General features: G+C 46.8%; 1 protein-coding gene across 1 annotated transcript in view; it reads left to right on the top strand.

The window, feature by feature from the left end:
* The window catches only part of thbs1b (thrombospondin 1b), a 30,584-nt gene that overhangs the window by 3,422 nt on the left and 12,566 nt on the right, over positions 1-14,596 (top strand). The window contains exons 5-14 of the mRNA XM_080745104.1: positions 842-925; positions 1,669-1,778; positions 2,445-2,570; positions 6,381-6,477; positions 9,372-9,545; positions 10,399-10,575; positions 11,519-11,692; positions 12,951-13,078; positions 13,187-13,339; positions 14,139-14,357. Of these exons, the coding sequence (XP_080601230.1) occupies positions 842-925; positions 1,669-1,778; positions 2,445-2,570; positions 6,381-6,477; positions 9,372-9,545; positions 10,399-10,575; positions 11,519-11,692; positions 12,951-13,078; positions 13,187-13,339; positions 14,139-14,357 (1,442 nt within the window). The remainder of the gene's footprint in view (positions 1-841; positions 926-1,668; positions 1,779-2,444; positions 2,571-6,380; positions 6,478-9,371; positions 9,546-10,398; positions 10,576-11,518; positions 11,693-12,950; positions 13,079-13,186; positions 13,340-14,138; positions 14,358-14,596) is intronic.

Genomic DNA, 14,596 nt, shown 5'->3' with positions numbered 1-14,596 from the left:
ATTCATGCATCATCTGTGCTCCTTCTGCTCTGCCAAATCCCCTTAGTTGAAGGAATGTGTACAGCCGCTCGTATGAAGTCCTCAAGGAGGCGTTTACCTCTCATTAACTCAGTTTGCAAACATCTCAGAAGAGTATGAATTTACAAAGTACTTTTCTCTGGGCTGGAGGAACACATTGCCTTTAATCCCTTTAGTTGTGATTTAAGATAATGTGGGTGTGCAGTGCAGGCACGTCACGTGCACACATAGACATCAAAGGGGGCTTGAGCCCCTGCCCTTTTAGCCATCTGTAAAATGTGCCCTCTCGTCCAGACCATGAATGCAGTTTTTACTATGGTGAAAGAAATGCAAATGCCCCCTCTTTCCATGCCATAGCTGAAGGCAGCATTCAAGAGAATTGCCTTTGTCCAGACTCTCCTGAACTTGAATGCAGCATCTTATGTTGAAAGAATTGCCCTCTCTGTGTAGAAACCCATGCCGTTACGCCACATCTCCAGTATTGACTTGATTATGCTTAGTTCAATGTGGTATCAAGCACCGGAAATAGCTGACCTCCAAGCTCCGACGCGTTGTGAGCTTGGAGGTCTGCTATTTTCGATATTTTCACTAAAAGGCCCTTTTAGAAAGTTCAGCCTCTGCCTCTCTAACATTCTCTGCACGTCCCTGTGAGTGTGTTTAACTCCCTACTACTACACAGAGAACAATTTTCCTGTCACTCGTAATGCACCCAAATTCCTTGGATGAACCTGGAGAGAGTTTGCTTGTTGAGGCTCAGTTTATGTGATACTTCTTCTTGTTGGGCTTACATTATCATTATGTTGTTGTGGTCTTTTTTTCTCAGCCATACCGACCGACACCCTGATCCTGGAGAATCTCAACGGCTCCTCGGCGATCAGAACAGAGTACACCGGCCATAAGACCAAAGGTAAACACTGCTGCTGCTGCTGAGGCTGTGCCATGTGAACCTATACCAAGGGCGTCACACGGGGGGGGGGGGGGAAGTGAGACTGAGTTACTAGGGCCCAAGGTGGAGGGGCCTGGAATTATTTGATGCTTTAGCTTTTTGAAAAGTCGCAAATCTTTTAATTTATGTTTTTTTTTTTTTTTTTTTTTTTTTTCTAAATTTTTCAAATTTTGCTTCTGGGGGGTCCCTAGAACTAAATATTTTGAGATGGGGGTCCGTGGCCAAATACATATCATTTTGGGGGTCCTTCACATGAAAAGGTTTGAGCACCACTGACATAGAAACATAGAATTTGAAATCTTCAAAAACTTGCACAAATTTTCATCATTTTTCAAAAATAGCAGATCTACAAGCTCACAGCGCGGCACTTGGTGCCGCGCTGTGAGCTTGTATATCTGCTATTTCTCAATAGTTAAAGCACAAAATGTGAGTGAATCCTTGTACCCAGGGCCCAGAATTTGGTGTGACACCCCTGCCTAATGCCTATACACACATTGTATTGCCGAGTTCCTCAGCCAGTCTGGGTTTAATCATCTGGAATAAGCCTAAGTAAAGTAAACCTAAAATTACCACTACAAATAAAACAGAACACGACAATAAGCCTGAATGAGTGATTGCTCCGTTATTTACGTTTGAAGTTCACAGTAAAATGAAAATTCCTATCAACCAAAAGCGATCCACAATCATGCTGTTTGTGTGTCCAGATCTGCAGATGGTGTGTGGCTTCTCCTGTGACGACCTGGCCAGCATGTTCAAGGAGCTGAAGGGACTGGGTGTGGTGGTCAAAGAGCTGTCCAACGACCTCCGCAAACTGGTGAGACACCGTCTCTACTAGGGCTGTCACCATTATGACATCTTACATGACCAGTAATTGCCACTCAAATAATAGCGATCAACGATTTAATTGTATTTTTGTCGTTGACAAGTCACATTCCTGTTTGGCTTTTAGGCTTTCAAGTTGCACACATGGCAATTTATGACACATAACTTAAATATACAAAGAAATTACTGACATACAACACTGATAGTGGAAATAGCCGATCTATAAGCTCACAACACGTCGCATAAGCTTGTAGATCTGCTATTTCCAATACGTTTTGAAAGTGTTTGAAACTATATTAACATTTCTCAACATGGAAACGATTATGACGATTATGGAAAAAAAATCAAATCATTGTGATTAGACGATTATGTAATAATTGTGACAGGCCTAACTGTCTCTGTCCGTCTGTCTGTCCATCCGTCTCTCTGTCTGTCCATTCGTGTCTCTCTCTTTGTCTCTCTGTCTGTCGTTCCATCTGTCTTTGTTTGTCTGTCCGTCTGTCTTTCTGTTTGTCCGTCTGTCTCTGTATGTCTGTCTATCACAGTGGGCCCTGCGATGTATTTTGCAGATAGCCAGGCGTTCTTTCTTCATTCCATATTAATATCTGATATCCGTCTCCCTGTCTGTCCCCCCCCCCCCCCCGCCCCCAACCCCCAGACGGACGAGAACAAGCTGATAAAGAACCGCATCGGCATTCACAGCGGCGTCTGCATTCACAACGGCATCGTGCGCAAGAACAGGGACGAGTGGACCGTGGATGACTGCACCGAGTGCACCTGTCAGGTAACTCACACGCATGCACAATACTGCTGCACAGACCCTCAAATGCACCCCATGCAGTGTTATTTGATGGAGGGAGGGGGGGGGGGGGGGGGGGTAGTCCATGACTCTACTTTTGAAATCCCCCCTCTCGTCAGTCAGTCTTTTGGGGATCAGGTCACTGGTGGGGATATGTTTTATCCCTACCCTTGATCAGACTGAATTAAATACATGTATTTCCTTTTGGGTATATGTTTGAAATGTGTGTTCGATAATATCAGAATGTACGGTATTTATCAAAATTTGTCAAAATTCTACAAGCTTGGTGGCCTGCTGGCCTAGGGGTCTAGGCGCATACCACATACGTAGGCTCTGATGCCTGGCAGCATGTCGCAGGTTCGAATCCCGTTCCCGGCAACCTTTGCTGTTTGTCACTCCCCATCTCTCTCCCCCCATTTCCTGATTATTACTGTCCTATCAATAATAGTCTAGTAGACTTTAAAGGCATAAAAGCCCAAAAACAAATCAAAACAAACATTCTACAAGCTTGTGAGCTATTTGTGTTGTGAGCTATTCACTGTTTGTCGTACGGCAAGCCCCTCAGTTCTATTCCAAATCAAACCATGCATGTGTGCACACTGCACACTCACTCACCCCCCCCCCCCCCCCCCTCTCCAGCCCCTCCAGCCAGTAATTGCTTGTAGTGTGAATGTCTGGCAGCGAGCCAATGAGGGTTATTGTTGTGGTTTGGAGTGCTAAGTGATCGTCTCATTTCTAGTGTTGCCAAGAGAGGGCCTTGACCAGAGAGTGTCACAGCAGGATTCCTGCCTATAATTAAGACTTTGGCTCAGATAAGAGGCTAGCATAGAAGAAGAAGCTTAGGAGAGAAACATCATACAGCATAGGTGTAGTGTAAGGGTTCTCAAACCTTCTTTAGGCCTTGACCCCCAAAATAAACATATTTGAACTGGGGACCCCCACCCTGACAAGCACTTGGAATTGTAGGTATTACATTTAATATGACTCGGTTCCACAGATAAATATTGTGAAAATAGCAGATCTACATGCTCACAATGCCTCGCAAACGCGAGGCGTTGTGAGCATGTAGATCTCCTATTGTTCGCCTCTTGCTTACAAGGTTTGGCCAGTCTGGTATTAAAACGGTCTTGAAAGTCCTTAAATCGTCACTTCATAAATGCAGATACCCTGTATACACTATACTGTGTGTCGGTTTGTTTACCATTGAGTGGGGGAAAGAAATTACATTAAGCTAATCATCTGGGGGACCCCACAAAACAATTCAGGGACCCCACTTGGGGCAAGTTTGAGAACCACTGGTGTAGTGTAAGGTCCATTTATGTTTTACTTTTATTTACCAGATTCTCACAGGCAGGCGCTTGGCACTCAGTGCCCCGTTCAGTTCCAAAGTGAAACTAACATCCATTATTAGGATGTTGGCCTTGTTCCCACCCTGCCCTGGCCCAGTAGGCAGGTGGATGTCCCGTAGGGGTCTCCGTTCCCACCCTGCCCTGGCCCAGTAGGCAGGTGGATGTCCGTAGGGGTCTCCGTCCTGGCCCAGTAGGCAGGTGGATGTCCGTAGGGGTCTCCGTCCTGGCCCAGTAGGCAGGTGGATGTCCGTAGGGGTCTCCAGTAGGCAGGTGGATGTCCCGTAGGGGTCTCCAGTAGGCAGGTGGATGTCCGTAGGGGTCTCCAGTAGGCAGGTGGATGTCCGTAGGGGTCTCCAGTAGGCAGGTGGATGTCCCGTAGGGGTCTCCAGTAGGCAGGTGGATGTCCGTAGGGGTCTCCAGTAGGCAGGTGGATGTCCCGTAGGGGTCTCCAGTAGGCAGGTGGATGTCCCGTAGGGGTCTCCAGTAGGCAGGTGGATGTCCCGTAGGGGTCTCCAGTAGGCAGGTGGATGTCCGTAGGGGTCTCCAGTAGGCAGGTGGATGTCCGTAGGGGTCTCCAGTAGGCAGGTGGATGTCCGTAGGGGTCTCCCAGTAGGCAGGTGGATGTCCGTAGGGGTCTCCAGTAGGCAGGTGGATGTCCCGTAGGGGTCTCCAGTAGGCAGGTGGATGTCCCGTAGGGGTCTCCAGTAGGCAGGTGGATGTCCGTAGGGGTCTCCAGTAGGCAGGTGGATGTCCGTAGGGGTCTCCCAGTAGGCAGGTGGATGTCCGTAGGGGTCTCCAGTAGGCAGGTGGATGTCCCGTAGGGGTCTCCAGTAGGCAGGTGGATGTCCCGTAGGGGTCTCCAGTAGGCAGGTGGATGTCCGTAGGGGTCTCCAGTAGGCAGGTGGATGTCCGTAGGGGTCTCCAGTAGGCAGGTGGATGTCCGTAGGGGTCTCCAGTAGGCAGGTGGATGTCCCGTAGGGGTCTCCAGTAGGCAGGTGGATGTCCGTAGGGGTCAGTAGGCAGGTGGATGTCCCGTAGGGGTCAGTAGGCAGGTGGATGTCCGTAGGGGTCTCCAGTAGGCAGGTGGATGTCCGTAGGGGTCTCCAGTAGGCAGGTGGATGTCCGTAGGGGTCTCCAGTAGGCAGGTGGATGTCCGTAGGGGTCTCCAGTAGGCAGGTGGATGTCCGTAGGGGTCTCCAGTAGGCAGGTGGATGTCCGTAGGGGTCTCCGTTTGCAGCCAAAATTCCCCTTCTTAGTTTCCCTGGCACCGGAGACCGAGACAAACTCTGGATAAAGAGTGGAACCCTTAACGAGTTGGTTGCACGGACATGGATTAAGCCCAGTCCATAGTATTAACTGTTCTGCTGCTGTAGACGATCCTCACCGTCATTCAAATCGGTGACTACATGACGCCGTTGACAGCGCTCACCGTCAATCTTACTGTATTTACAGTAAATGTATTAATACTTACTTAATGTCGCTCCGGTCGCGGCCGCATCGGTAATGTCCGCGATTTGTTTAAAACGCACGTTGGGCGTGCACGCGAAGTGAAGCTCCTCCATGTTAAGTCAATGGCGAGGCCCATAAAGAAACTTCATTTAATCCAAAAGGGACATTTTGAGCCATTTTGAGGCAGATCTAATGTAAACAATACACAAAGCAGGGCGCAGCCATGATTCTCTTCTGGGCTCACACTGTCATGTGACTAGATGACGTAATCGTTGCCGTCAAGTGATAATCCAAAAAAACAAAAACAACCCCCTTCCAGCCCTTCAAAATAATAGCGGCGGCCGACGGAGGAAACGACGCGGCACCAAGGCAACAAGCAACCTTCAGATTAAGAGGCACTAGTTGTGTTAAGATTGTCCACTAATTGGTTTACACAATAATCAAGGCTTTTGTCGATTGAAATAGTAGGCTATTTAAGCTTTGGACGGCTACAGCAGATGACAACGGTAACCGGAAAGGATCAGCGCTCGATAGATGAACCTTAACGACACCAGAAGCTCCCTTTTCCACGAAGCGTCTACAACGTCTGCTGCGTGGGACACCATGGTGCCATGGGTGGGACACCTGTAATGGCGATTGCGTCATAGCAGCCGTAGTCCCGCCTCACGTCGCGGCAGTAGAAACGGGCTCCTTAAATTCCCTAGTTTCACTGTACCTACATCATCCACTCCACCTCCACTATGGAGTACATCTGTACCTACATCATCCACTCCACCTCGGAGTACATCTGTACCTACATCATCCATCCACTCCACCTCCACTATGGAGGACATCTGTACCTACATCATCCATCCACTCCACCTCCACTATGGAGGACATCTGTACCTACATCATCCATCCACTCCACCTCCACTATGGAGGACATCTGTAGCGTTGCACTGGGCAAATACCTTTGAGCATACGATCCACCTTTAACTTTATTTCTGTACCATCGTAGAATTCTGCTACCGTGTGCCGCAAGATCTCCTGCCCGCTGATCCCCTGTGCCAACGCCACCGTGCCCGATGGAGAGTGCTGCCCTCGCTGCGGAACACGTAAGAACTGCACAGAAAGCATCTCTCTCCTCTGTTCTACTCTGTTTTAACCCATTTAGGCCTAGAATTGTTGAATGCTTTAACCAGTGAAAAATAGCAGATATACAAGCTCACAGCGCGGCACCGAGTGCCGCGCTGCGAGCTTGTAGATCTGCTATTTTTGAAAAAAGTTGTGAAAATGTGTGCAAATCTTTGAATATATGTATTTTCAAAGCGAACGTTTGTAACTCAAATTTTGCTTCTGGGTGGTCCCTGGAACTAGATATTTTGAAATGGGGGTCCGTGGCCAAATAAATATCATTTTGGGGGTCCTTCACATGAAAAGGTTTGAGAACCACTGACATAGTAGTCTCTCAAGAACAGACTAACTGAGCTCCAGTTGAAGTGAAAAGGACCTTTTCTTTGACGATGGCTGGCCAGATTGCTGACAAAGAAACATAGGTTTTTCAAAAAACATTAGAAGGATTCAAAAGACACTTATAGAATCGGGTCAAAATTCAAATTTTCACGATTTTTCAAAAATAGCAGATCTACAAGCTCGCAGCGCGGCACTCGGTGCCGCGCTGTGAGCTTGTATATCTGCTATTTTTTTATATTTAAAGCATAACATATTGCGTCATAATGTGTTCAGGCCTAAATCTATGTAGCCATATCGTTGTTGTCGGGTGGAAACCTTATATGTCCAAAACCGTTGGTTTTGTATTTATCATTTTAAAAATGGTTCAAAGTAGTGAAAATAGGCGATCTACAAGAACACAACGCCTCGCACCATGAGGCGTTGTGTGCTTGTAGATCGGCTATTTTCACTAGTTTTGTGCGACGGTCTTGTATGATGAAGCAGGGCTTTACTTTACGAAAAAAACGTACACATTTGAAACTCGAGATATGAGGTTTCTGACCGACGGTGATGATATGCAACTTATAACTGCGGTTATGTGGGTTGGTGCTATATTTCTACTCTATGAATGGACCATGTAATCCAGAATGTATATGTTTCTTAAAACAGACCGGCCATTCAAATGCTGCTCTATTTACTCAAAGCCATTTTGTATGTTACTGTATTTGCCATAAAAACACAAAAACCCACAGTTATTTCCTATAGATGTATAGGTTTCTACCAGAAGTGAAAACCATGTTAATTCCCGTGATGATTTAACTGCAATAACATCCCTGTAATATGTGTATGGAACATTGGCGCTTTGTGCCCCGAAACATCTTTGAATCTTCAAGTTGTAATGGCTGCAATTGGACCAAATTGGTTAAAGTGGGACGGAAAATTGGTCGGCTGTTTTTAGTGAAGCCATCTTCCGCGCAAAGGAGAAGTGACATGTTCCACATACCTACGTGGGCTGGGTTCGCGGCGGTTCCCGAAAAACTAAATAAACAGCGGGGAGCTTGCATTCATCGCTATTGGGTGCCTCCTCGTTGAAGTCATTACATCGCCCCGGGGCCATGTTTGCTAAATGTGTTTCGAGCTGTTTCCTCTTTAGGAAAACTTAAGCCGTTTAGGCCCGGGATTATTGGATGCTTTTTAACTATTGAAAAATAGCAGATATACAAGCTCACAGCGAGCTTGTAGATCTGCTATTTTTGGAAAAAGTCATGAAAATGTGCGCAAATCTTTGAATATATGTGTTTTTAAAGCGAACGTTTGTAACTCAAATTTTGCTTCTGGGGGGTCCCTGGAACTAAATATTTTGAGAGGGGGTCCGTGGCCAAATACATATCATTTTGGGGGTCCTTCACATGAAAAAGTTTGAGAACCACTGACATAGTAGTCTCTCAAGAACAGACTAACTGAGCTCCAGTTGAGTGAAAATGACCTTTTCTTTGACGATGGCTGGCCAGATTGCTGACATAGAAACATAGGTTTTTCAAAAAAACCTTAGAAGGATTCAAAAGACACTTATAGTAATCGGGTCAAAATTCAAAGTTTCACGATTTTTCAAAAATCTACAAGCTTGCAGCGCGGCACTCGGTGCCGCGCTGTGAGCTTGTAGATCTGCTGTTTTCCAATAGTTAAAGCATAAAATAATAATACGCAGTACCCGTTCTGAATGGATTAAGTCAGTAGGACATCCCAGTGTGTTCTGAGGACAGTGCTTCTCTCTATTTCTTCAACTGGCCCTCTCGAACAACGTTGGTCTCTGCCCTTCCTCTCAACAGTGAACCCTCTCTCTGTCCCGCAGACCCAGCTAAACACACACCATTAGCTCTCTGCTTTTAAGAGCTTTTCCCCTCCTCATTTAGGGCTTTCGGGGAGGAGGAGAGGGCGCTTTCATTCCCTTGCTGAAATAGCTCTTTTATTGTCTCTCTCTCTCTGCCTCGTTCTCTCCCTCCATGGGCGTCACAAGGGGGGGGGGAGTGGGACTGAGTTACTAGGGCCCAAGGTGAAGGGGCCTGGAATTATTTTATACTTTAGCTATTGAAAAATAGCAGATATACAAGCTCACAGCCGTGCTGCAAGCTTGTAGAAAAGTTGTGAAATGTGTGCAAATCTTTGAATATATGTACTTTTTAAGCAAACATTCGTAACTCAAAATGTTGCTTCTGGGGGGTCCCTGGAACTAAATACAGTATTTTGAGATGGGGGTCCGTGGCCAAATACATATCCTTTTGGGGATCCTTCAAGTTTGAGCACCACTGACATAGAAACATATATATTTTTTTCCAACAAAACCTTAAGAAGGATTTGAAATATTCATAGACTGTTCACGATTTTTTCAAAAATAGCAGATCTACAAGCTCGCAGCGCGGCACTCGGTGCTTGTATATCTGCTATTTTTCAACAGTTAAAAGCACAAAATGCAAGTGAATCCTTGTACCCACCCAGGGCCCCCAGAATGTGGTGTGACACCCCTGTCTCCCTCTCTCCCTCTCTCCCTCTCCCTCAGCGAGTGACTACGCGGAGGACGGCTGGTCCCCCTGGTCTGAATGGACCCATTGTTCCGTGTCGTGTGGGCGGGGCATCCAGCAGCGCGGGCGCTCCTGCGACCGCATCAACAACAACTGCGAGGGCACCTCCGTGCAGACGCGCGACTGCTACCTCCAGGAGTGCGACAAGCGCTGTGAGTCGAACACACAAAAAACCCTGTTCGCATCGCAATAGTCCATGACCAGGCACGTGCACACATACGACATCAAAGGGGGCTTGAGCCCCTAGCCCTTTTATCCTTCGGTAAAAAAAGTGCCCTCTCCAGACCATGAATGCAGTTTTTTACTATGGTGAAAGAAATGCAAATGTCCTCTTTCCGGGGACTGCCCATAAGTCCGGAATCTCATTAATCCTACATCTCATTAGTCCGAATTTAGTTAGGTTTTAGGCTTAGGTTTAGGCATAGTTTTACTGAGGTTAGGGTTTGGGTTAGGTTTAGGCATAGTTTTACTGAGGTTAGGGTTAGGATTAGGGTTAGGTTTGGGCATAGTTTTACTGAGGTTAGGGTTTGGGTTAGGTTTAGGCATAGTTTTACTGAGGTTAGAGTTGGGTTTAGGTTTAGGCATAGTATTTTTCACCAGGTTAACATCACCAGATTCTGACCAATGGGATGTAGGAACAATGAGATGTCATGGCACCCTCTTTCCATGCCAGAGCTGAAGGCAGCATTCAAGAGAATTACCTCGTCCAAACTCTCCCGAACTTGAACGCAGCATCTTATGTTGAAAGAATTGCCCTCTCTGAGTAGAAACAGACCAAGCATCGAAAATAGCCGACCTCCAAGCTCAGTTTCGATATTTTCACCAAAAGGGCCCTTTTAGAAATGTCAGCCCCTGCCTCTCTAACATTCTCTGCACGTCCCTGTCCCATGACAATCAACATGCTGTTTTACTGCATTTGACCTGCGCTAGCCGCCCTTCCAGACTGTTCCCTCCCCGCCGCCTTCTTCTAATCTCTGACCTTCGCCCTGTTTTTGCGACCTCCAGTCAAGCAGGACGGCAGCTGGAGCCACTGGTCGCCCTGGTCGTCGTGCTCCGTCACCTGCGGCGCCGGCGTCATCACCCGCATCCGCCTCTGCAACTCCCCCACCCCCCAGCTGGGGGGCAAGGACTGCGCGGGGGAGGGCCGGCAGACTGAGAAGTGCCAGAAATCTCCATGTCCCAGTAAGGAAGGACCCCCCCTATTGATTGATTTAATTCAGTGATAACAACAGAGTGAGTCTCTGTTATAACTATAACTATAACGCAGTGATTCTCAATGTCTTTAATTTACAACAATGCTCACTACAGTCATGTCATCAACATGGATCTGTCCCATCTAGCGCCACCATCAGGCCGACTTTTGCAAAACACATTTTTGGACACTGCTCCTAAAGATTTTGCCGTAAATCATGCAAAGCGGTACTCAGTATCTCTAAAGTCATGTCATCAACATGGATCTTTCCCATTTCCCATATTCCCTCCTGATTGCCATTGCCTTCTAAAGTTTGTGTATGTAACGCTTATCTCCCGATTTAGGGAGTCTTACTGGTTTTAACATGGAGTGAACAAATGGAGTGATGCGTTTATACACTCTTGGAGTTAAAGACCGACCTGTAAGGGTCCATTTGGTTTGTAACTATCATTGATTGATTTAAGACTTTATTAGAGGTTTGCATAGTGAAAGGTACGGGACACTGGTACAAGGTCAACTAAAAGGATAAAAAAAAACACAACAAAGCTTTTGGGCTTGTTTCAATTGGGGTCCCTTTTTACAAATCACACTCATAGAAGTTTAACGTTGTTGTCGACCAGAAACCTCGTATCTCCAAGTTTCAAATTTGTAAAGCCCTGCTTGATCATACAAGGCGGCCGCACAAAACTAGTGAAAACAGCAGATCTACAAGCACATAGCGCCTCGTGGTGCGAGGCGTTGTGGGCTTGTAGATCGTCTGTTTTCACTAGTTTCAGTCATTTTTAAAATTATAAATACAAAACGAACGGTCTTGGACATACAAGGTTTCTACCCACAATAACGTTATACTAGTGATTACTGAGTTGACAAAGCCAGCAGCATTCACGTGTCCAGCACAACAAGTGATCATGTGGTATTTTGTATCTTCCTCAGTCAATGGCAACTGGGGACCGTGGTCGCCGTGGGACACCTGCACGGTCACCTGTGGAGGCGGGGCCCAGACACGGAAACGCCTGTGCAACGACCCTGTACCCAAATATGGTGGCAAAGAGTGTGTGGGTGACGCCAAGGACAACCAGATCTGCAATAAGAAAAGCTGTCCCGTCGGTGAGTCACTGATAATCTCACTTTGTAATTTAAATGTCATCACATTTTGTGTCTTTCATGAGATAGTCCGGGAAAAAAAGGGTGATTTTTGGCTGAACGTGGATTCGCCTGTAAAAGTTTTTTTCTCAACTGATTCTTGTAGCTTGGGGTCACCTCTTAAGGATTCAAGAAGATGACCAGTGATATCCATTGAGCATTTTTTATTATTAACCCCTTAATGCCTGAAACATGGGCTCCCATTGACTTTCTATACAGGAGGAAAATACCCAGAAAAAGATTATTTTTTGGGGTATTTAAGGAGGATCTGAGGGGTCTAACTAGGGGTTTGTTATGATGTTGAATCCATTGCAGGCATTTGTTTTGCACAAAAAACATTCCGTGGGCTAGAAATAGCCTCAGAAAACAATACACGTATGGGTGAGTATTCATGTTAGTCGGAGGCCTTAGGGATTTTTTTCTCGTGCTAATCAGTCTAAAAGCGCAAAACTTTGCACAGATGTAGCTCAGGGCATGCTCTAATGATTTAGCTAGGTCGGCGACCTTCGGGGTCACCACAACACCCACAAAACTCTGAAAAGTGATGACTCATCACTTTTCATCACTAAAGTCGATGGGAGCCCAACTTGATTTGGCCGCTGTGGCGACCCCGAATGTCGCAGACTCGGGCGCCCTAGCTAAATCATGGCGAAATCAGGCGAATCCACGTTCACCCCCATTTTTCCCGGACTTAAGAGTCTTTAGTAGATCTCTATAGTTGCGTTTCAATAAATCTTTTTCGAAAATAGGAAGCAAATCATCAGAAATTCAAAAAAAGAAAATGCGCATTTTGTCTGTTTTCATCCACTGATCAAAGGCGATTCTTGGGAGATAGTTCATGAAATAAGCAGTTCTGTGACAGTATCTTTCTGGCCCGGTGTTGGAATTAGAGGCGGCTGGCTGCCCCCCCCCCCCCCCCCAGCACCCCTTCCTGCGATTTCAATGCGTTTTAATTCAAAAGCTATTTGCTTAGTGTTTCCATTGCACTTTTGCGCATTTAGTTTTTCCGATTAAGCCCCAAAATCCGCCCTCCAAGCGTTAAAAGTGTTTTTGCAAAAAATGAAGACTCGATTTTTTTCAGGTGTTTCCATTAAAAGATTTATGCGCAAAAGCCTTAATGCGCAAAAAACGGCTTCATGGAAACGTCACCTATCTTTCCTGAGACTCTTTGTTTAGATCATATAACACTCAGGATGCATTAATATAATATTCTTGTTTTCAGACGGGTGTCTGTCCAACCCCTGCTTCGCTGGAGCCAAGTGCACCAGCTTACCCGACGGTTCTTGGAAGTGTGGGAAGTGTCCCGCTGGCTACACCGGTAACGGCATCAAATGCAAGGACATTGACGAGGTGAGATTTCTTAACACTTTCAAAACATTTGTTTATTCGTATGATTTTTATGTATTTATCTTCCACTTTGTGACATCTGCACTCTATGGTTTGTGAACACATAAACAGTGTAAAGAGGTCCCCGACGCCTGCTTTGAGTTCAACGGCGCCCACCGCTGTGAGAACACCAACCCTGGGTACAACTGCCTGCCCTGCCCGCCACGCTACTCTGGACCGCAGCCCTTTGGCAAGGGAGTGGAGGAGGCTGCTGCTAAGAAACAGGTATGTACTGTCTGTTTGTCTATCCGTCTTTGTCTTGTCTATGGAGCCATCAGTGTCCATCAATTAAATTGATTAACCACTATAAAGGGCTCTTCAGATGAGCAGCGGTTGCCGCAGGGGCTCCCGCTAGTATCAGCGGCGGCCGCGCCACGGTGAGACACAAACACAGACACAACTCGCTCAGTGAGTAAACACCACGCGGTATTTCACAAAGATGAACACAATCCATCTCTTGCCGCGCACGTGCACATGCACGAACGAGCACGCTCGCGGGGATTTCACAGGACTGCGCCCGCTCGCCTCGCCACCTTTCAAATTCTCTGCGCGGCCAAAATAGCTGCCCGCCTCCCATTGAAAATGAATGACTAGGAGGCGGTGACCGCGTACCGTCTGGAACCCCCTCAAGCCCTGTATTATACTCTGTTGAACAATGGTGGCGAAAATAGCCAGTCTACAAGATCCGTCAGAAACGCGTAGCATCACAAGTTACACATTGTGAGCTTGTAGATGTGTTATTTTCACTATTTAATAAATAAGAATCGTTCAATAATCGTAATCGAGGCAAAAGTTTGAAATAATCATCCTACCAACATGAAGTCGTATTGCCCAGGCCTAGTTTACACAGTGGTTGACAGATAGAAACCTGACACAGTGCCTGACACGCTCCTTCATGTTTTGATCAATGGGTCTTCCTCTCAGAGCCAAGAAGAGAATGCTCTGGTTCTGAACCCTCCGAGAACAATCGCTCAAACAACTCATCGTCCCTCTCCTCTCCTCCTCCTCCCTCTTCATCTTCCAGGTGTGTTCGCCCCGCAACCCTTGCCTGGACGGAAGCCACGACTGCAACAAGAACGCCCGCTGCAACTACCTGGGACAGTTCGCTGACCCCATGTTCCGCTGCGAGTGCAAGCCCGGCTACGCCGGGAACGGGCACATCTGTGGGGAGGACACCGACCTGGACGGGTGGCCCAACGCTGACCTGGTGTGTGTGGAGAACGCCACCTACCACTGCAAGAAGGTACGTACCAGAACGCCACCTACCACTGCAAGAAGGTAGCTACCAATGGTGCATTTACTCAAGTAGGGCAGTGGTTGTCAAACTTTTCAGGCCGTGACCCCCAAAATAATCCTATTTTAACTGGGAACCCTGACGAGCACTAACAGTTGAGGCATTACATTTTGTATAACACAACCGTGTTATACAAAATGTGTGAGCAGATCTACATGCATTTAGATCGGCTATTTTCACAATTTCTG

This window comes from Nannobrachium achirus, assembly GCF_963921795.1.
Source record: "Nannobrachium achirus genome assembly, chromosome: 16".
NCBI classification, from domain to species: domain Eukaryota; kingdom Metazoa; phylum Chordata; class Actinopteri; order Myctophiformes; family Myctophidae; genus Nannobrachium; species Nannobrachium achirus.
Note: the sequence above shows the minus strand (reverse complement) of the source record. Positions and strands in the feature narration are given on the sequence as shown.